Source organism: Mesocricetus auratus, unplaced genomic scaffold, assembly GCF_017639785.1.
Source record: "Mesocricetus auratus isolate SY011 unplaced genomic scaffold, BCM_Maur_2.0 Super-Scaffold_100022, whole genome shotgun sequence".
In the NCBI taxonomy this organism is placed as follows: domain Eukaryota; kingdom Metazoa; phylum Chordata; class Mammalia; order Rodentia; family Cricetidae; genus Mesocricetus; species Mesocricetus auratus.
Window position 1 is genome coordinate 15,968,774 of NW_024429203.1, and position 23,494 is coordinate 15,992,267.

At 49.3% G+C, this 23,494-nt stretch overlaps 1 protein-coding gene and 1 long non-coding RNA gene across 7 annotated transcripts in view; one reads left to right on the top strand and one right to left on the bottom strand.

Annotated features, from left to right (window-relative positions):
• The window catches only part of Pknox2 (PBX/knotted 1 homeobox 2), a 262,847-nt gene that overhangs the window by 45,400 nt on the left and 193,953 nt on the right, over positions 1-23,494 (bottom strand). For all 6 annotated transcript variants that reach the window (XM_040730298.1, XM_040730295.1, XM_040730299.1 and 3 more), the window contains one exon: positions 16,001-16,140. In XM_040730298.1, the coding sequence (XP_040586232.1) occupies positions 16,001-16,140 (140 nt within the window). The remainder of the gene's footprint in view (positions 1-16,000; positions 16,141-23,494) is intronic.
• Positions 12,091-21,994, top strand: LOC121133568. The gene is made up of 3 exons (XR_005870453.1): positions 12,091-12,236; positions 19,690-19,749; positions 20,456-21,994. It is a non-coding gene; the product is annotated as an uncharacterized LOC121133568 (long non-coding RNA).

Sequence of the window (23,494 nt, forward strand, 5' to 3'; positions counted from 1 at the left end):
GTGCGGCTAAGATGTTGAATCTTTAATTTTATTGAATTTTAATGAATTCAAACTTAATAGTCACATGTGGCTAGTGGCCGCCATATTGGAGAACATAGCAGGTCCTGAGAGGGAAAACAGACTCTGCTCCCTCCCCGAGTGGGTGCACTGAGAGCAGAACCAAGCATCTATCCAGCCCAGTGTACTCAGTATCACTGGGTGGGCTGGGGCAGGCCCTGATGCTCGTCCCACTCCAGAATCCCAGACAGGGGCACTTAGCCTCATGAAATCACACTCACCCAGCCTAGGTTTTCCCACTTGAGTGTAGGAGGGGTGGGCAGATAAAGGGAGATAAATTCCCACTTCAGATGACCGGCTTGATCCTTAAGAGCTGATGCATAAACTCCTGGGCCCCTAGGCTGTGTAGTGGGCTTAGAGTATGCAAGGAAGAGGCCAAGATTTAAGGTTTGCACTTGTGCATCCCAGAATTGCCAGAAGCTCTGTTGTACCCAGTAAGGAGTTGACAGGGAAAAACAATGGGTGAATTTAGTTACCCAGCTGAAGACAAAGAGAACATCGGGTGAAGGGGTTAAACTCCACTATAAGTCTTCATTTGCAGCCTCCAATACTGCAGCATATTATAGTCTAATCTAACCTGATCCCAGTTTAATGCAAGATTCTCCTGGCCCTGAGTGGAATACCAAAGAAAGCCTCAGTGGCTGTAATTGAAGCAGAGCCCTGCAGTGGTTTAGCTGAGGGCCATGAAAGGCAAATTCCAGACGGTGTTATGAATTATTGCGCCTTATGAACCTTCCTACTCTCAACAGATGCCTGCTGCCATTTAAACAGCCACTAGATCAATTAGGAATGAAAGGCACAAATCGACTCTGTACAAGGGCACTAAATTACCAGGAACTAATAATCCGAAGCATCGTGCCAGGTGGTGGGGGTGCAGCCCATGCCCCAACCCACAGCAGCCATTCGGTCACCGCACATTCTTTCCTCACTGGCTGGAGGGAGGGTCGGTAGCTCTGTGTGTGTGTGTGTGTGTGTGTGTGTGTGTGCACATGTGTGTATGTGTGTGTGCACATGTGTGTGTATGTGTGTGTGCACATGTGTGTGTGTGCACATGTGTGAACTGGAGTTGACTGCAGGCTTTCCGTAGAGCAAATGTTTGTCCTATGCCAGCATGTGTGTTTCACTGTGTGTGCATGTGATTTTGTGTTCATTCAGGACATATACACATGGGACTGTGTACATGCAACTTGGGGGGGTGGCTTTGTATGCCATGAGTATAGTGTGTGCCTTGCCTGTTTGTAGTGTGTGTGAAGAGTTGTGTTTCTGTGTACACAGCATGAGTGACATATGGGGTGGGTGGGTGGAGCCTGCCAGGATTCAATGCTCTAGCTGCAGGCACAGAGGTTTCATTCGCTCCTTCTCTTGCCTCTGCAGGGAGCAGCAAGCAGCTTTCCTTAGAATGGTCAGGGAGGGCCTCTCTGAGGAGGTGACATTTAAGTTAAGCCTGGAATGATGAGGGGGCAACCATGCAAAGAGCTGAGGGAAAGGTGCTTCCTGCAGGGAGAACGAGAGCAGGGCGCTCTGAGGTGGGTGATGCAGCCAAGCGTGACGGTGTGACAGGGGGCAGAAAGGAGAGAAAGTGATGTGGAGAACAGGGCAGCAGGTTATTGGTACTCAGTAGGCCCAAGACAGAGCCACAGAGTCAGGCTTCAGGCATGGGGGTGGGGCAGAAGGCGGTGGTGTCAAACATAATGAGGAATTCCAGGCCCGTCTTCTACAGATCCTCTGTCTGGGTCTGTACTACAAGCCTTCCACTTGCAGGTGTCAGGTCTCCCTAGGATGGATGTGGGAAGCATATCTGGGCCTTTTTTGTTTCATTTGGGTGTATTTTCTTCCCTTCTTCCATTACATCCATCTATCTGTCTGTCTATCTATCTATCTATCTATCTATCTATCTATCTACTTGGGGTGTGCATGTGCCACACGCACATATGGAGGTCAGAGGACAATTTTCAGGAGCTGACTCTATCCACTGGGTGGAACCCTGGGGACTGAACTCAGGTTGCCAGACTTGGCAGCTAATACCTTAACTCATTGAGTCATCTTGCTGGGCCACATTATGGGGTATTTTCCATGCTTTTTATGTTGGTTACAGTCCATGGTATTTTCCTGGCCTCCTGCTCCCCACCTGAGCTGAGCAGGGCAGTTGAGTAGCACTGTCAGCACCCCAAAACCTCTCTTCTCTTATCCTACAAGGCTCCTGTGACTGCCTCATCCCACCGACACAGGGCCCTATCCTCAGGAACCATGCCAAGCCAATGGGGCTACCCATGCTCTCCTTCTAGATCAACCAGTAACCCCAATGGGTTCCAGGGCTACAGCCATGGCTTTGGGCTTCCCTAAGGCTGTCCCCAGAGCAGTTACGGATGAGCCACCTGTCCCTTGCACATTTGTCCATCATGTGCCTGCCTAAGTTTTGATCTGTATTTCATAAGCTACCCTCCCTGATCCCTGATGCGTAAGCAGAGGAGAAGCCACAGCCCCTACTGGGCACCACTGAGTAGTCCTCTCCAGCAGCTTCTGCTTCAGGCTTGGGGACAGCTTGACTATGGAAGGGTCTAGGGGAGCTGACATCTAAGCAATCAGGGATGGAAATGGCCCTGGGGATGGAGTAGGAGGAAGACTTTCCTTGTGTGGTGTGTGTGTGTGTGTGTGTGTGTGTGTGTGTGTGTGTGAGAGAGAGAGAGAGAGACAGAGACAGACAGACAGACAGACAGACAGACAGACAGAGACCTTGGCTTCTAGCATGTCAGTATGTCCTGCTGGAATATTTACTTTTTAGTGCTGGTGATCAAACTTAGGGTCTCCTGCCTAGCAGGCAAGTGCTTTATGACTGAGCTATACATCCACCCCAAAACACAGGTTTTAAGGGAGCCCCTCTTCCTGCTGTCCGTGTCCATTTGACTGTGCACCAACACCCTCCCGAAGCTTGAAACAGGAGTGTGGGAACTTAGTCCCCAGGGCCCAGAAGATGAACAAGATATGAGAGATGGCCATTAGACTTTATTTCCAAAGAGCAGAGGACATGTGACCTCCACAGGAGCTCACCTTCTCCCTCCCCATCCCTTCCCAACTCTGCTCCCCACAGGCCACCTCCCTCCTGACCGCCCCCTCCACCCCAATCTCTCTTAAGCCGTTCAAAATTTGGAGGAAATAAATCTCACTGCACTAATTCAGTGCGAGTTTGAGCCTCGTCAGTGCAGAACAAATAAAAGGAGTGAACTGGCATGACATTTTACTGCAGAAGAGAGGTCGTTTCCAGCCACTAATAAAAAGGATTTGACACAGACTAATAAAGAGAAATGAATTTCTCTAATGGCCTAATTTAGCACATTCAGCACTGCGCCTCAGCCTGGGTGCTGGGAGCACAGACAGAGGCAGAAGGGTGGGAGAGACGAGGCTGGTCTCTGGGAGAGGGGAAGAAGGGATGATCTCAAATAACATTTCATTATTTCTTTTCTCTGTTCCGAGCCCCCGGCCCCACCCCCATCCTCATCACCTCTCCCCAGGAGCATCCGAACTAAAATCAAGTCCAAGGTATGCAGTTCCTGTTAACGATCCAAAGAAATAAAGAAGCCCTCTCCATAGAATTGCAGCCTTGTGCTAGCTTAAGAAGGTGATTAAACCGGATGTGTTGATTTCTACAGGGGTTTAAGTCATCGTTTGGTTTAATTACTTCTGACACTTCTGCCTTCGTGTTTTCTACATCACCCAAATATGCTGGTCAAGAGTGCCCAGTGTGGGGTTAGTCAGGTGGGACTGCTCTCCCCAGGGAAAACAGATAAGACACAGATGACTTGCTGGCTGAAACCCTTTGCGGAAGTCCCTGTCACTCCCCTCAGCCGAAAAGGCTGAGACCCCTGGGATCTAGATAGTCCCTCCACCAAGAGCAAGAGTCTTTTGCAGGGTCAGAACTTGCTTACCCTACCTCCCTGAGGCTTCTGGGAGCCAGTGAGAACCCACAAAGCCCTTTTCATGCCTCCCTCCCACTTCCAGACAGGTTCTTAGCAAAGATGGCAGCTGATAAGTTTCCTTAAAGTTTCTGAAGCCCTGCAACTTTTCGGGCAGTCTTTCACAGTGTATTCTGACTTTAAGTCCCCCCTCTGTGGCTGCAGCACAAGTCTCCCTATGAAAAGGACACAAGAAAAGACAGCTGGGTCCTTTCCCATTTCCCTTTCTGTCTCCTTAGACAACCTGGCTGTGTTGTTTCTTTTGTTTTGAATTAAAATTTTGTTTCCTACTATTGGAAGCAGAGAAGCAGAGAAACAGTGGGGAGGACAAAAGCAGCTTGGGAGAGGCTGGGATTCAAGAATGAACAACAACAGAGTCAGAATAGACACACAGTTAGAAACAGGCCCCTGCAGACTAGGAGGAGCTTGGGGATGGTCCCAGGCCTTCGGACACTGCCCTTGCTCTTTCTGGGTGATAAATCCTGTGATTCACAGTCAAGCCTCTGTCCCTTCTTTCCGAGTGACCTTGGCCAGGCTACAGACTTCAATTATGGGTCCAGCCAAGTATGTGGCCACCTGACAGGGCTGTCCACTGCCTCCTGGTCCCTGTGGTCACCCTCAGAGCCTCCAGACTCTCTCAGCCCCCACCCCCAGCCCACGAGAATCATCCTGCTGAGGTATGGGCAGAGGGAGCCCAGGCTCAGTGCTCATATCTCCTAGAGCCCTGGGTTCCTTCCAAAGGGAAGGAGAGCCCTTCCCAGCTGGGAAAGGGTGATGACCAGGGTGGGGTGGATGATATGTGATAGAGATTTCTGGATGGACACAATCTAGAAGGGCCAAAGTCACAGACCTGTCTGTGTCAGTCTGCTCCAGAAGACACTAACCTGTTGGCCAGAGGTTGGCTAGGGTGAGACACTAAGGGTAGAGCTGGCAAGAGCTACTGCTTACCCTTATTGACAAGCATGGCTGCCAAAGGCCTGCCTTCCTGGAAACTCTATCCAGGGGCTAGCACTGTGATGCTTTCCTGTCGGTATCCCAGGCCAGAGAACACTGGGGTCACAGAGACAATATCCCAGAAGGCACTTCTCTAGGCTCAGGCTCCGCACTGGGCTCCAGTGACTCCTTGCACCAGGGATTCCCACCTCTGAATTCCTCCATTCCCTTCTAATGGCTTGCAGAACCCAACTCCACACACCAACTCTTCTGTGAAGACACTTGATGGGTGTCTCTGACAGCCGTGTTGTCTAGTCCTCTCATAGTCATCACAGGAAACTCTTGGGTTTCTCTTGTGACTTCACTCACAACTCAGAGTTGGAAACAGGGGAATCTGGAATAAATGCAGACTTTGGAGACGGACAGTGGCATGATGTTTGGGCAGGTTACTGAACGTCTCTGAGCCTCGGTTTCTACTTTTACGTAACAGGGATAATCTCTTCCATGCACAATTAAATGAAGAGACACAGAAAGACTTTGGCATTGAGTAAGCTATCAATGAATACTTGTTTTATCCCTCTGGAGGTGTGTGGAGTCCTTTATGCAAAGCAGCAATGATGCCATCCACTTCAATACATTTATTTCCCCTTGTCTGCTGACTCATTTGGCTGGAAAATGAGCCCAAGTGCTAATTTCAACAGAGGCTCAGGAAGACAGGGGAGAGAGATGGTGAGCCATTTTCAGAATGCAAAACCATTCCTTCCTTCATTCCTTCCTTCGTTCCTTCCTTCATTTCATCCTTCCTCTTTTGAATGCTCACGTGGAGGATAGAGGTCAACTTCCTGTCAGTTTTCACTGTAGTCTTTGAGACACAATCTTTTGCTGAGTCTACTGTTCATTGTTTCAGCTCGGCTAGTTGGCAAGCTGAGACCTTCCTGTCACTCCGTCCCAACCCAACTTCCACATGGGAGGTTGAGTAGCTGAACTCAGGTTCTCAGGCTTCAGCATCAAACGTCGTACCCCACTGAGCCAGCGCGCCAGCCCGACATCGTGCTTTTAATGTCTAGGAGCTCATAATAATTTTCTGATGTATTCGTATGAGCAGGTCATGTGTTGGGGACACTGTTTTCTGCTGCCCCTCCCACGCTAGTGATGTCTTCTGCTCCCTCTATGCTGCCTTTGGGTTACTGAGACAGGGTTTTGCCATGAATCCCAGGCTGATTTTGAATTTACAGTGGAACTAAGGCTGGTCTCAAACACCAGCAACCTTCCTGTCTCAGTTTCCTGAGTGCTGGGCTTAAAGTCATGAGCCACCGGGCCCAGCCAAACCTTTCTTTTCTTTTAATCAAAACAGCACAGCTAATAAGAATTCCTTATTTCATTCTACTGACCACAGCTACTGCACGTGGCACCATCTTCCTTACTACAAGGTGAAAGCCTGCTGTCTGTGACCCGACAACTTCCTAGATTCCCAATGAATGTAGAAACAGAGAGTGGTACCAGCAGGGGACCAGTTCCACTCTGAGCGCTGATGAATGGAAGACTCGGATGAGGCAAGCAGTAACTCCAGAGATGAGGTTTCTGAGACAGGAGCCTGAAGTTCTTTCTGGCTGAGAATCTGCTGTTACTGGGCAAGCTTGAGTCAGAGTTAGCCATCTGACAGCTTGTGGACATGGTTGCTGCAAAAGGACCTGCTTCTGCCGGAGTATGTGGGTGGGGAGGGGTGGAAGGTCTCGGGATGGAGTGTGAAAAAAAGGTGCATGTTCAGCCTCTACTTCCCCCGACTTCAAAAGCACCAGATGGAGAGAACAGAGAGGGTGGGAGAACAAGCCAGAAGCCCCTGGTTGGGTGTATTTTTACTTCAGGTGTGACGTTGGAAGCATGCAGGATTATTTTTAGTCCTGCCCAGTAGGCGGTATGTTCGCCTGTGTTGCCTTGGAGAGGACTTCTTCTTGTTACTAAATTGGAGCTGCATCTGTTAGGGTTCCTGGGCTGCAACCCAGCTCTCTTCCCCCAGGTGGGTGGATGGTGAGTGTGGGACTCAGGCGGGCCATATCCCTCCATCTATATGCACATTTGTGGACATGCCTGCATACACACACACACACACACACACACAGAGAGAGAGAGAGAGAGAGAGAGAGAGAGAGAGAGAGAGAGAGAGAGAGAGAGAGAGAGAGAGAGAGAGAGCACCTGGCACATCAAAAACAAAATCAATATGATATCTCAACACTGGATATTAACTCTAGTCTACAAGAGCAAAAATCAAAAAAAAAAAAAAAAACTAACATAGGACTCTGCCCAGTCCCTTCATTAAAAGCAGAGGTAACAGGCACCGGAAAGAATCGGCTTTTCCTGACATTAGGCAGCTAACGAGAGGCAGTCAAATCCCAGTCACCAGAAAACCAGCCAGCTCACAAGCAGGCCACACTATAGCAGGAGAGGACTGGGTTAGAGGAGGGGAAGAGAGTTCTACCCACTTTACCTCGGTCACTGGCAGGGACTGAACACATTCCACACATACTTGGTGGCATGTGTTGAGTTATATAGAGCTCTTACCCCTGTGCCCTTTACATGCCCATTCTACTGCTTAGCAAACTGACACACTGTGTGGTTGAATGATTTCATCAAGTTAATAAGTGATTTGAAACTTAAACCTGGATTTTCAAACCCCAAATGCTGAACTCCCCTTCTCCACGTGGTAATTTAGATTTTTTTTACATTTATTTATTTATTTGTGGGTAGATGGGTGCACAGGACAGCTTGCAGGGGTTGGCTCTCTCCTTCCACTGTGTGTGTTCTGAGGGTTGAACTCAAGTCTTCAGGCTTGACAGCAAGCACCAGTACCCACTGAGCCATCTCACTGGCCCCCATATGCTAATTTTGAATCACTTCATTCCTTTCTTTCTTTATTCCACTATTCTTGAATGTTATGTATCTTGGGTTCAGAAACCAAGCTGTCCTGTGTATCCGTAAGCATCGAGACTTCTGCCAAGACAAGAAATCTCTGGTTTATCGGGTAGGTTTCCAGAAATGCATCGTCTGCTAGCAACACCTCTCTGTGTGGGGACAAGGCTTCAGCATCTACAGAGCCTGTTTTTCTCATTGGATGTCTACTCTATAGAGTAGAATGGCCTTTCAGACAAGATTCAGTAGACCAAAGCCTTGCTCTGTGTTCTTTTCACATAATCATGGAATGGATCAGCACCTAACAAACGCAGAGAGCCACTGTTTAAGGTAGGAGGGGGTTGGGTTAGCTGGACCCTGGTAAAAAGCCATTGGAGACAGAAGCCCTAAGGCCCCATTATGCTCTTCTCTTACCCTATCCTGCCTCATTTGCAGTATCAGGGAGAACCAGTGCTGGTTACTTTCCCTTTTGTAAAGAGGGACAATGGAGTATGCATCCTTGTTGTAGCCACTGGTCCCTGAGGTCTCTGTGAACCGGGTAGACCATGACCTGTGAGGATGTCTTTGGGCTTCTGGATTCCTGGCTCTCTTATTAGAAAGTTGCATCTTGATGGGGGTGTGGGCATGGTCTGTGGAAAATTCAGCTCTATCTACACAAAGATCGTGAGGGAGGGAGGCACAGAACTTACCGTCTCTGGACACACTGCTCCAGAACATGTCAGCAACAGCCCACTGGCCTGCCAGTAACCTGGGCAGAAGCTGAGCTTGGGCTGAGAGCCTTCAAAAGCCAATGGGGAGGTGATAGAATGGGCTTTTCTCAGAACCAGAGACACTAGAGCATGGTGTCACTTCCCAGATAATGTCTCCAGAAGACTGGAACCCCTGGTGACAGCCACTAGCTGAGATTTTCCTTCCCATGCAAGCAAATCCAGCTGCTTCAGAGAACAGGGAATGGTCACTAAAGTTTCTAGCTCATAAAGCCTAGCCAAGGACACAGCCTGGAACATCTGTCCCTTGTACCTAGTACTTCCAAGGCCTTGGCCTAGAGCTCTGGTCCTGATTTCTTCCTTGGAAGGGTTCCATTTCTCTCATGCCATTCTCAGGATACCTTATCCAACACATTCCATACATGACCAAGCATAGCGCCAGTAAGGACAGAGAATTAACCCCTAGGGTCACTTAGTAGTAGCCAGAACACTCTTTGGTCACAGGGTGGACAAATTCCCTCAGTGACGCATCATTAGGAAGCGGCAGTTCCCAGGGTCCTGGCCAGGAAGCTGCTGAGGACCATAGTCACAACAGGATCCCTGCCCCGCCCCCCCCCACATTCCCCCCCTCCAGCCTGATCGCAGGGACACTGACTTCCTAGCATCTCCCAGGCCAGCCTCCTGGAATGGCGCTTCAATGCCATTCTCTTGGGATTTGTCCCCCTTGGGAAAAGCAGTGTGGCTCTCCCACACAGGGCAGATGCCTAAGCCAGATACTTGGATGCATTTTGGAGCCCTTACCATGGTGCCGAGCGTATACTTCAGCTACTCTCTGTGTCTACTCTCCTCTCTCCTTGCACGTTCTTCTTTTGTAATGCCTTCAGGACTCAGTGCGATGCTTTCCAGCACACAGCACACTAAATAAATGCTTAATCGAATAGCACTGTGAGAATCACTTGATTGGGAGCCCCTCTCATCATTACAGCTCCTGCCCTTTACTTCCTAGCCCTGATGACCCTGCTTGCTTTAGTTTTCCAATGTGCTCAACTGAACTGACACCTACAGAGACCACTTCCATCTGCCAGGTGTGCGTATGTGGCGTATGTGGCATGTGTAGTGTATGTGGCGTATGTGGTGTGTGTGGCGTATGTGCCGTGTGCGTGGGGAGTACACTTGCCCATGTGTAGGGCAGCCAGATGCAGGTGTCAGGTGTTTTCTGCTCCCGCCACCCCACCACCTTACTTTTTGAGATAGAGTCTCTCATTGACCCTGGAGCTAAAGCTGGTTGGCCAGTGAGCCCCCAGGAGCCACTTGCCCAAGTACCCCCATTACTACGTTACAAACAAATACCACCTTGCCCGCTCCCCCCCTCTTTCCTCCTTCCTTTCCCTTCCTTCCCCCCTCCCTCCTTCCTTCCCTCCCTCCCTCCTTCCTTCCCTCCCTCCCTCCTTCCCTCCTTCCTTTCTTCCTGACCCAAACTCAGGTCTCCATGCTTGAGCAGCAAGCTCTTGATTCTTGAGCCTCTCCCCAGCACCTGCCCCCACCCAGGTTCTTTCCTAAGCCTTGGCCTGTGTCAATCTAATCCTCGTGGCAGCCCTGATGACAAGGTAGTATTACTTTCACTCCCGCTTACAGATGAGGAAGCTGGGACATAAAAGACTTAGTGCCCAGGTGTGGAGCCAGAGGGTGAAGCAGGCAATGGCCAAGGCTCTAACCCTAACCCTGAGGCCTCCATCACCGAATGCTTCAGACTGAGCAGGCCAAAGTCACACGAGGGGGGCCCTGAGCTATGACCCTCCAGTCCTCGGAACACACACTGTTCTCTGCACTGGGCATGACCTAATGTTATGTAACTTTACCCTGGCTATTAGTGTTTTCTTTTCTCCAGTTGAGAAAATGGAGGCTCTGAGAGATTAACTCACCGAAGGTGACAAAGTTAGTTATCGCCACATCTATTTCTAGAACATTATTCTATTTCCCCTGCCTAGCATGGGTTGCTAGGCTGAATTTGCACCTCCAGCTAAAGGGACTGTCAGGATCAAGGCTCTGGGATTCGGTGACCTTTAGGATGGTCTCATGGGAGTGATCTGCACACTGCTCACTGTCCTGTTTCCTCCCTTCCCTGGCAGGTGTGGATTTGAGAGGAACCCAGTCTGATGCGGCAGGAATGAGCATAATAGGCATAGAGCTTTAGGACTGCACCTTGCTGTACTGAGTGACAGCTGGACTTGGCACGAGATCGCAGGGGGCAGTGCACACCTGGGTGGAGGCTCCCAGCTAATTGGCTCATGGGATCTGGGACGGATTGGAAGGTTCACACGTGCAGTATGCCAAGAGTCTAAGACAGGAGGAAAGAAAGAGGAGATGACAAGAGGGGTTTGAACAGGTTCCGGGGCTGCCGGGAAGGGGTTCACTCACTGGTAAGCCTGCAAAGGCTCTTCGACAAGGGTGGATACTGACAGTGCACTTGCAGAAGCAGACAGAAAAGCACTGTGCGGAACCCCCAAAGGAGAAAACTCTCTGCCTTGGGGTTCCGTTGGAGCACCCTGGTGCTTACACACTTATACAGCATGTGCTCCAGCCTGGGCACTTTTTGAAGCATTAAGTCATTAAAGGTAAAACATTTCAAATTGAGATTCCAATGTGAGACCCGAGAGGACAGAACCAAGTTAGGATCAAGGCCGTTTAAGGCCACTCCATGTAGGATTGATAATCTCCCCCCTCCCCCTCATTTGAAAATAGGGGCTGTGTGTCTGTGACCTGGCTCCTTGTATGGGGATTGTATTCACGCTGGCAAGACTGAGTCCTGCGTATCTCTTTCCAACTCTTCAGTAGCCATTTGGGTCACGGAAGGAGCATTTACACCATGGAAACTGGCAAATGCTACAATTCATGCTCCTCGATCCCCCTGCCCGCAGCCAACTGCTGGCACATCAACCTAGGGCCATAGATTATGGGGAACTGTCTAAACTACTTAATTAGTCCCCTCAACAAACATTTTAGCACCCTCTTTACCTACACTGCTTGTATAAGGTGCTGGGGACAGAGCAATGACTAAGACAGACAGGAACCCAACTCTGTCCTCGCGGAGTTAAGTCTAGCAAGAGGAGGACACAGACATGTTAACCCAGACATCAATCCAACTAAGTTCATTGTAATGACACAAAGGAAAAGGAGGCAGAGAAGAGCAGTCACCCTCCCTGATCCTGCAGCTGACTGACCCTGTACTGCTTTTTCGTGGGGAAGCAAAGCACAACCGCTTTAGTATTTTCTTGCTCTTCAGGCCTCCATGCTCTTTATGAAAGGTAACTTCGGCACTGCCGCTGGGTCACAGCTCTCAGAGAGGATCTTGCAGCCATAGGAGAGACAGCCGACACCTTAGCTGAGCATGCTCGGCAAAGTGGCCCTCCTCCCCCACTCGCACCTGGCCAGCCCAGCTCCCTGCCACTCTTCTGCTCCCCAGGACATCACGGTTTCCATGGGAACACACACACACACACACACACACACACACACACACACACACACTTCAAAGGGGAACGAAGGAGACTGCAGGGGAGGTGGGGAGTGAAAGCTGGATTAACCTCACCCTCTTGGCCCCGGGTCTGCTCTGCCTCCTAATCCCCAGTTGGTCGGTCTCAAGCTGCAGCTGACACCTGACCACCGTTTGGCAACATGGCAGGTGGGTGCAGCAGTCCAAGTTACACTTGAACTTCTCGGGAAGGAAACATCCAAGTTGAGGCGGAGGGGGGGGGCTGTGAAAACTGAGGGCCATCCGAACCTAAAGGCTCCTTCTCCACAGGCCTCCCCTCGTCCGATTCCCTCTCATCATTGCTCCTGGGCCACAAACACAATTACCCGGGATGTGCATCCAATCATGGGATCTGCTTGGATTAGACTGAAATCATTAATCTGAGCTGGAGCTCCTGGCTGCCTTGCTGATTAGCCCAGATGATGCTCTGGTATGATCCAATTAAAGACAAGTTCTGCTCGCCCCCTCCCCCAGCTTCCAGATCAGAAGGGAACCAATACATTTCATTAACACATCCTTATACACAAATAAAACCTTGGGGGCACTGGCAGGATCCCTCCTCTTTGTCATACTGCCCCTCTGCCTGTCAGCAGGGGTTGTAGGCCCGGGGGGGGGGGTAGCTTCCCCTTCTTCCTCCATCTAGGAAGGGGCCACAGGGAAGACTTCCAAAAAACAGTGGTGCTAGGCACTGATCTGAATGGAAAGGGTCTTGTTATATTTATTGACATAAAATGTGGGCTCCCTGATGTGCTTTGGAACAACCAAACTGCCCCGGGCAGGCAAATCTAATTAAAATTACCGACCCTACAGGAGGCTGGGCATCTAAGCAATGGCTGCGGATGGGGCTGCTGGTACTAGTAGGGAAAGGTGTGAAGTAGGAGCCAGCTCTGAATGTAGGAGACTAGAGAGCTGAGGAGCTGGGCAATGGTATAGGCGTTAGCCTCAACCTATCTATCTGTCGGAGCCTGTCAGCCATGGGTGCCTAGGAATGCCTGTACTGGGTCAGACGGCCACAGCCTACCTTAGGTAAATGCTAAGGGATTTTGTTGGGTTAGCCCCAGAGAAGAAAAAGGATGAGCAGGAAGAAGTGTTAACTGCAGGATGATCTGGGGCATACTTCACGTGACATGGTGGACAGGTCTGGAGGGGCAGTGGGTCACCTCTCCTGCAACTTGGCTTGGGTGTAGCATGAGCCTGGAATCGTGAGAAGGACCGGGAGTCCATGGGTGCGATGGTCTTGTGAGGTACGACTCTGCTCTATGCCAGCCACGGTGCCAGGTGCTTACATGGGCTGCCTCATTAACTCTTACTAAATATGCTGCTTGTGTCTATCATGAGCCTATAGCTCGGTGAGAGGTAGGAGCAAGCCTGGGGGTCCAGAAACTTTCTGTGCCTAGCAGAGATCATGACTGGGTGCAGATCGGTAATTGTGTTTGTGGCCTAGGGCAATTAGGAGAATGGAAGGAAGACCAGCCAGGGCTTTACTCGTGAACTAAGCAGAGTCTTCACAGAGCCTCTCACCCTAGCCACCGTGGTGGCTTCTCCCAAAGAGCACCTATTTTCTTTAACTGTATTCTTTTGTGTATGTGAATGTTTCACCCGTACCACAAAGCCAGGAGAAGGCATTGGACCCCCTGGAACTGGAGTTACAGATTATTGTGAGCTGCCATGTGGGTGCTAAGAATCAATCTGAGTCTTCCGGAAAAGCAGTCAGTGCTTTTAACCCCTGAGCCATCTCTCCAGCCCGCAAAGATCCTCTTAATCAGAGGCACTCTCAATGATGCACGCCACACACCCCATCCCTGTGGATCTGCAAACATGCCCAGGATTAGCCTCTGATGTGCATATGATCACCCAAGACCATGTGAATTTTAGGTGTTCAATCCTGAGGTTTGGGTGAGCCCTGAGACACTGCCACCCACCCCCCTGTGTCTCTCTCTCTCCCTCCCTCCCTTCATTCCATCCTTTCTTTTTGTAAGACAGGGTTTCTCTGTAGCTCTTGGAGGCTGTCCAAAAACTGGCTCTGTAGACCAGGATGGTCTCGAACTCACAGAGATCTGCCTGCCTCTGCCTCCCAAGTGCTGGGATTAAAGGAGACACTGCCTTTTAGTCAGCCCCCATATGATGCGATGCTGCTGGCCCATGGAACACATTTGGAGTATTGATCTAAACAGAGCACTGTGAGCATAAGCCTGATCCTTCAGGTCACCAGGTAGCTTTCAGAGGCCACTTAGTTCCTTTTCCTTCTCAAGCTGCTTCTCACCAAGACACACACCTACAAGAGTTGCCCAGTCTCCTGTACAGGCAGCCGTGAAATGTCTCTGTTCACCCGCAGGTGCTCTGACTGATCTCGACCCTAGAACACAGCAAGTTCTGTTTAGCCTGAAAGGGCTTGCCTGTGTGTTTCTCTATCTGGTGGAGTTTCTTGCTCCGCCAATAAGACCAGTCACAAACATTGCCTCCCAAAGGAAATCTGCCCAGTAGCTCTGAGTACACAGTAGTGCCTTCTTATTTGCATATCTATTGGGTCCTGGGGTGACAAGCACTTGTATTTACCTTCCTACCTCACCCCATTTCCCAGGAGTCTAACAAAGTGCTTGCAATATTAATAGTAATGATTCAGTAGGAGGGAAGGAGGGAGGCCGGTTTGTCCTCTCTGAGAGTTACCAGTGCCAGTTACTCCAGTTACTGTGAGCGTATCCCAGAATTCTCTGGGCAGAGCTCTGCATCCACAGGCAGTAGACCTGACTTGTGCATTGCGCAAGGCAGGGAGGGACCAGGTACTGCTTTATATTTCTGCAGGACCTAGGTGTTAGCATTAGAGGCAATCAGTTTAGCCGAGTAACTAAAAATAATGCTGCTGATAATGATGATAACATCACTAATTACCACCATTACCATAAAGGCATTGTCTTTGGGGTGTGGGGCAGGAATCAATCTTCCTGTTCATTTGTCTTCCTGTTTGCCTGTCCTGGGTGCATCGTTCCCAGAGTGACTGGCATTAGCTGCGATGTATACCCTGCCAGGGGTCACTGCACTTGCATGAGAACATGAGAAATTGCAGCAGCCAGCCTCAACACATAGTGCAGACTTGGGATTCTTTTCTCTGTACCGGGGGATCCTGGTGAACAGATGACAATACAAACCTCATCCAGGCCTGTTTTTAGATAACTACACCTTCTTCCCCAAGCACACGCACTAGAACTAGAGTTCATCAAGGCAAATGGGTTAACCTGAGCCTCGCCACCTTCTCATTCAGGTGTTGCCCTGGGTAAAGGGTGCAGGCAGAATGAGATAGACGAGCTACTTGCTCTCAGCATGCTCACTTTGGGCAAGCACCAGGACCCACACAGCCACACACGACACCTACTGCCAGGCAGCATGGGCCAGAGCACAGCCCAAACAACAGCTGCACCAAGTTTACTGGAATGCTGACAAAGACAATTCACATCCCTTTTCCCGTTGACCGACCAACTCATTCGACCTGTCTGAGCCTGCAGCCCAGGACTGCGTGTTTTTAATAAGCTCTCCCTGTTTGTACACACACAGCTTATTCACTACCAAGTTGTAGATGGCGCAACCAGATGACCGGCGAGCTTGTTGAAGTGAAGGCAATGAGAACCATGGCAGAGAGAGGGTTTGATTGGCTGAACTGAGGGTTTCTGGTGTTCACTAGGGCCCATCTTCCCACTTGAGATGGGAAGGGAGTCTTCATGGCTGACACTGTCCAGCCTTTCCTATCTCTCACAGATACCTCGTGCAAGCTAAAATAAACCCACAGTGACCCGCTGCGGGCAAGTGGATTCTAAATTGAGGGCTGCTCGGGCAAGCCGCTGCTGGTCATCACTGTTGACGAGCCTACCCTCTGATCTGCAATCTCAAAGCTCGGAAAGACTGGCTGGAGAGTCCCCTACCTGTACACAGCGCGCTTGTCAGCTTCCAGCTGGGCCTGGGGATCAATGGGGGCACTGGGCACAGGTGTGCTGGCGGTAGCTGAGGAGGCTGAAATGTGGACAGCCTGGGCCTTGGCGGGTGGCTGGGTAGTTGCTGTCATCTGCGGAGAGAAGAAAGGAGGCAGATGAGATGGAGTGGGGGGCGGGGTCTTCCTCGGTCTGTGCTGTACCTGGAAGAATGTGGACAAGAGAGCAGTAGAGATGTAACATGCATCCTTATGCATGTGCCACAGTAAAACAGTCTTCCCATTTTCTTGAAATGAGTATGTGCTAGGAAACAACGTAGTAACCAGGGGATGGATGCCCTCCACACTTTGAAAACCAAGAAATTATTTCATTTTGCTGAGACAGGGTCTCCTGGAGTCCAGGCTGGCTTCAAACTTGAAATGTCACTGAGGTGCATCGTGAGTGTGCAAGCTTCCTGTCCCCACTCCCAAACACTGGGATTACAGGTGTAGCTGTTGCGTTTTGACGTGAGAAAGAGTTCTGACTGTAAATGTGATCTTTGCCCAGAAGTGAAAACGAACAAATGAAACCACTACAAAACACAATGCCATAGAGTATTTAAATTATGTTTATGAGTCTTTTGCATTTGAGCGGTTTTGTGTGTGTGTGTATGCATGCGTATCAGGTGCCTGTCTGGTGCTCTTGGAGTTCAGAATACAGCAGGGGGTCCCCTGAAGCTGGAGCTAAAGATGGTTGTGAGCCACCATGTGGGAGCGGGAACTGAACTCGAGTCCTCTGCAAGACTATCAAGCGCTGCTAACCACTGAGCCAACTCTGCAGCTCCTGTTTATGAGTCTTTAGAATAGTATTGGGTTTGATTAGATAACTTTAAAAAGCAAGGGGAAAGAGGCTGAATTATTTTTCATTTGGACAGTTTTACTTATTCCTTTTAATGAAAGCCAAGAGCTAACTCTTCTAGTAGTTTTGATGGCTGAATGGATGGCTCTCCAAATTTGGCTTATGTGGCTACTTGAAGATGGAGTTTTTAATAGACAATGAACAGATGTCTGCTTTTGGTCATAGCAACAACTTCAGAGAAGTGGTTTTCATAGCATACCATCGGGTTTTGAAGGTGACAATTTTACACCAATTCCTTTAATATAATATGTTGGATTTCCTGGCTAACTTTCATTTAATGAAATGGTCCAATATGTCTAAAATTTTTGAAAGCCATTATAATAGAATTTAATTCTTTTATATTATATTCTGTTAGTTAAACAGACCCCTAGAATGGCGATGTGTCAACACATCTGTATTATTCTTCTCCATTCACCTATCCCTGACACCATGATAGCACTTATCACACTGTTCTTGGACAGAACACACATTGTCTCTGGCGCTAATGCCTATTCACCACCACTCAACTGACCACACTTAAATAAAAATGACTGAGGTTTGACAAAAACATTTGTCAATAAAAAGAGTCAATGAGCTGGGTGTTGGTGGCACACATCTTTATCCCAGCACTCAGGAGGCAGAGGCCAGCCTGGTCTACAAAGCGAGTTCTAGGACAGCCTCCAAAACAATACAGAGAAACCCTGTCTCGAAAAACCAAAAAAAAAAAAAAATAGAGTCAATGAATAAATAAATGAATACATGGAATCAGGAATTTCACTGCTTGGGAGTTCATAATAGGATCCATGTTCCTGCTTTATAGAAGAAAAAGTATTTTGTGATTACAACTCATTATTGCTAAGTGCATGTCCCCAGGACATTGACAGCTCTTGCTTTCTCTACTTACATCTCTGCTCAGGTGCCACCCTTTAAGGAAAAATCTAGCCCTCCTCACCCGCAGGCCCCTTGCTTTATTCTTCCTGTATATTCCTCACCATGACCATAAGCTATATGCATATTAGATATCTTCTTCCCACTTGTCTCTAAAACTCAAGGAGGGCTCATAGCAGTTGTATTCTGTCACTAGAAGGCATTGAATATATGTTGAATCAGTGGATTAATGAATAACAGAGGATAAATGGGACACTGTAAAAAAAACCCAAATCTGTGATTTACTATACTGTATCATTTTTGTCAAACAAGAAACATCCCTGCCACTATGGGATACACGTGCAAACTCGCTGCAGAGGAGGCTTGGGAGAGCACAGAGTACCTCGAAACCAGCCGACAATTGCTTGTCCCTTGATTCGCCTGTGACTTCAGACACATCCCTTAAGTTGCCTAAGATCCTGTTTCCTCATCAGTATGCATTTGGGATTGGTTGCTCCTTAAAGAGGTGCTACATGAATGAAGAGTGAGGCAAATATTGTACTAGCCTTCACGACGTAGAAGGAGGACATACTCTGAAAACGGCGGTCCTCTTCACAGTGATCTGGCCTGGACCCTCTCATCCTCACCCACTAACGACATGTTTGCAGGTGCTTCCGGCACTGCGCTACATTCTAGGCTCACAAAGAGCAGTGCCTGGCAGCATGGAGAACTGGGCAAGATTGTTAATCTGGCAGACGAGGAGAAGACAGTGTAATTCACCTGGGCTACGCATTTCCCACTGTACTCAGCCTGGTGGACAATTGCACGGACTGTGAACTATACCTCACAGATGACAATTAAAGGACGGATGTCAGCATGCGGGAGGTTTCTAGGCAAAGGCCACATGCTTCTCTCTTTTGGTCATCTTTTTAAAAACATTTTTTCTTAGTGATATAAAGGCCGAAATGTTCAACAAATCTGTGGACAATGAGAAACTTGGACCCAACAGGTCTTTACATATTTGGACAATAGGGCAAACCTAATAAGATTATTTTTTCATCTAATAAGTTAAAATTGCACATTTCTAAAAATAAAACACAATCAATGATGTAGGCACAGAACTGGGGATGCAGGGGCTGGCATCAGTGCATCAGCTGATGGCTAGCTCGATATAGCCAAGGCGTAATGCGTCTGTGAGCAACGAACAAGCGAATCCCAACATGAAGTAATGCTATCTGAGGAGGCACTCTGTGCTCTACCAATGAAAGCCTAGCGCACACAGAGCGAGGAGGTTAGGATCCGGTTCCCCCTCAGACTAAACAAGTATATGAAGGCATGTCCCCAGGACAGCCGTGCAGCATGGTGAAGGGATCCTGTAGTTTGTTACCTGAAGACTATCCAAAGGACCCTAGAATGTGTAAGCATGGCTTGGTAAGCAGGGGGCAGGGGAGACAAGATTTCCCCCGTCAAATATCTCAATGGGGGGATGATGATGAAACACGAGAGCTGTCGAACGTACTCTAGTCATAAAGCAAGCCCAGCGACATCAGCACAACGCATCACAGGGTAACACGTCAATGCGCTGGTACGCTCTGCTGTGCCCACTAAGTAAACTGTCTGGTGTCCTTGAAGGAATCCACAGAGGCCTCCACTAAGACGGGCCTCTAGAGCAGAGAGGGGTGAGGGAGGTCCTCCGCCTGGACTGGGGAAAGGTAATGGAAGGCGCTGATGGGATAAAGATGAATGCTCAGAATAAAAATTAAATCAAAATCAGTCATCTGCAGATCTCCCGAGAGACCCTGAGAGGCTGTTAGAGGGTGGGAGAGACCAGACCTGGTTTGAGAAGGAGGATGACTCAAATTTATGTGGCCCAGGGGGGCCAATTCAGCAAAATCTGCATTTCTTTCCGGTTTGGAGGATGAATGTTTATTTCCAAACAGGTTTTCTTCACTAGCCGTTTCCAAAGACCTGGAATCCAAAGACCAGCCCCTGTGCACAAGGTCAGAGATCCTACAGGGATGTGGGGGTAATTTGAAATCTGCTTTAGGTAGGGACAGCAAAGTCTAAAGAGTGGGAGCAGGGGGAGAGGCTGGGTGAACCAGAGCAGGGCACGACTGTTAAATGGCCCCATGGATCTGCCTGTGAAAACTGATGGTTGAAGTTTCCGGGAATTTTGCAAGCTGGTTGGCGTCTGGGTGCCTTGAAATTGGCCACGGTGGGAGCACTTACAGCTAGGAAATTGGTGAATGGTGCAAATCAGGGCTGAACCCTCCTTTCCAACCCCTGCCCCAAGAGCCAATTGTTAGATATTAACCAGCACACCACTAATGCCAGGGGACTCCCCAAGTGACTTCCTTCCATTCTCCTTGGTGTGACACGGGAGGAAACTAGCCTTACATTCACAGCTGGTCTCCAACGGCCGCTCCAGACCCTCATGTTTCCTTTAAGGGAATTCTACCTGTGGGGCTCACTGTGGACCGGGTGGGGAATGGCACTAATGCAAACATGCAGCACTATCCCTTTAAAAGCAGAGGAAGCGAGGGCACAGAGGAGGAGGAGGAGGAAGGCTTAAGCAATGCCCAAGAGCAGGAAAGACTCAGGCAAGTGAAACAGCCTGAATCAGGCCTAGGGTTGATGAGCCTCTCCCGGTCCTCAGCCACATGTTTTGGTGCAAGCCCCCTGACACTATTGTGTTTCCTGCTGCAGGAGAAATACCTGCTCACACACTTCGAGGAGTAATGAAGAGAACAAGATCACGTCTAGTGGACAGGCCAAGGCGGTGCTGGCCCTGGGGAGGCCCATCTATGTGACTCTTGCCTCTTCTCTTAGCTGTGGGTCCTTCTTGGAGTGAAGACCCCAGGACCAGCATCCGCCTGCTTCCCTTTCTTGGATGTGATAATCACCAAGCTTCCCTGTGTCCTCAAGGTGGAACCAGCCCAGCCCAAATCGAAGAGCTCAAGGACCCCTGCCGCAATTATTCTCCTTCTCCTCCTCCTCTTCACCTCCTTCCTTTTGGTATGTACATGGATGTTTTGCCTACATGTATGTTTGTATACCACATGCTCTTAACCTCTGAGCCATCTCTTCAGCTCCCTTGTCCCAGTTCTTAAGAGATCCAACCACTCTGACAGTCTTGTCTTTACACCAGGGTGAGCAGAAGAATTTTGGGGGTGGATGTAAGAGACGCCACTCTGCCTGCCCTCACTATACTTGAATGACACCTTTCATTAAGCACCTGCCTTCTCCAGTTGTAGGGGAACAGCTGCCGCCCATCAGAGTCTCCCTGAATAAAATGAAAGTTTGCAGCAGGCTTTCATGCTGATGAGCAATCCTGTGCAGTCCCTCAGTCCATTTTACAGACAAGAAAACAGACATCGGGCAGCTGAAGAAACCTGGAGTCCCTTGTTGCCTGTATCTGTCACCCAACAGACCTCTCAAACAGAACTTCAAGTCAATTTCCACAACAATGATTGTGCTAAAAAACACTTCTAACAGGTAGAACCTAAGTAGAGAAGTGTGGAGGGCTTATTAGCCCAAAGTGGCCTACTGCTGTGTTGATTTTTCTCTTGGAGGCCATAGAGGAACAGATCCTCCGGAGAACCTGAGTTAGAGGAAAAAGCTGATGGCTAGGGGCTTCAACCCTGAGCTCCAAATTGCAGTCAACTGCCAGAATCCACTGGGAATTCTGCTCTGATACTCACTGAATTCAGGGTTAGGGTTAGGGTTAGGGCTAGGGCTTGAGTAGAGAAATGGAGCAAACTCATCCTAGCATGCTAGAAAGGCACTCTGTGCTGGGGAGAGCAGAGTTAGAGTTATGAGCGTCACATAAAAGTGGTTTCAAATCCCATCATTGACTCTGACTGCTGGGCAACTTCTCATATGTAACTTTCCCTTCGATGCTTTATCTGAGGAACAGTGATGTTTCCTACACCCATCCCTGCTGAGAGGGTAGATGCCCCCTTTGAAGGGGTTGTCCTTCTGTATATATGCTTCTCTTATTGGTTAATGAATAAAACACTGGTTGGCCAAGCAGGAAGATAGGAGGGGCTAGGAGATGAGGAGAATTCTGGGAGATGTAGGCAGACAGCAGTTATCATGTGAGCCCCGCAAGAGAGGACACCAGTCAGGCGTTCTCTGGTAAGATGAGACCATTGGAAATACATGTGTTAGTAGTTACAGATTAGTAATTAAGACAGAGCTAGCCAATAAGAAGCTCAAGCCATCGGCCAACAGTTTTATAATTAATATAGCATCTGTGTGTTCATTTGGGGCTGATGCAGCTGTGGGACCAGGCTGGTGGGTAGAACCATCCGTGTCCCTTTGTGGAGACACCATGGAGTGAACAGTGGCCAGATCTTTCATGTTTACTGTTGTAACCTCATTGCCCAACACAGAGGCCATCCAAACTCTATGGAATGTAGGAGGATTGGTGTGGAGCAGCTAGGACTTCCCATCATACACCGATACCTTTCTTGCTGACTCCAAATGTCTCAGGTCGTAACAGGGAGGCCTACAGTCTGACCACACACTGGCTGGAGTAGCGGGCACCCTGCCGTGATTCGGAGCTAAGGGACCTCAGCAGGTCAGATGTGCTGAGGTGGCCTCTCCTTTACATTTGGCTCTGTCTGCCTGTGGGACCTGGGCAAATTCTTCAGCCTTTCTGATCCCTGTCTATAAAATGGGAAGAATTCTTTATACCTATGGTTAGGGATTGCTAGGATGAAATAAGATAGGGCAGGAGGAGCAGCTGGAGCCTAATAAGCCGCAGCATGGCAGTTGCTGTTAATATAATCTTTGCATCTTAAATCCTGCACCCGCTAGCTGGCTGCCTCTCTTTTCCCCTGTGGGTTGCCCTGCGGTCCTGTCACATTAGTGTTCCTCTGCCCAAGGAACCCACTCTGTAATACTCCTAGGGAAGTGGGGCCACAGGGTGACAGAGACAGACACTACCAGTCACCGACTGTCCCCTTGCGTAGGTGACTCAGTTCTGTGGAGTCCCAGTTGAACAGAGTGAATATTACCTCTCCCCATGTCTGCCAGGAGGCCATAAAGGAGCATGGCAAAGACTGGGTGCTTGGCTGACTGTTTCATAGCACTTTCTGGGATCTTGTAGTGCCGGGGATGGAACCCACGGCCTTGTGCATGCTAAGCAAGTGCTTTACCCATGAGCTATAGCCTTGGGCCACTAAGCACTGTTGATGTTTTCTTTTGCCAGTCTTCCCCAGAATCCATGCCCGACTCTGCCGTACCTTCTGAGAGGCCCCAGGGCCCATACCTTCTGGGTTTCCTCACCATAGTGTATTGCTCTTGTGGCCCTTTGATCATATGTCTTTTTCAGGTTCCTTGCTACAAACCTTGATCGACCCGTACCTGTACCTTCTCAGCAGGACACTTCTAAGACACAATCCCCTCCTCCTCTGAGTCCTAGACCTGGCCAGAGAAAGTCAGGACGGGCAGTCCTAATGGAGCCCCACAGGTTCTGAGTGGCTCTAGCTCACCCAGTAAGGGTTGCAAAGGCTCAGGGCAGCAACTGGCAACTCCTTCTAGTGCAGGAAAAAGCCAGCATGGGTTCCTTTCCCTAGCATCCAGTATACAATCCAAAGACCTGCCTGGGAGAGGGTCAGAGCTTGAAGTCATTTGGTAAAGAGCAGCTTTGGGCAGAACAGGTGGGAGACAGCATCGGGCATGACCAGTGTTGGAGAGGGAAATGATGTTCTCAGAGTGCTCTAAGCCGGGTCAGTTCAC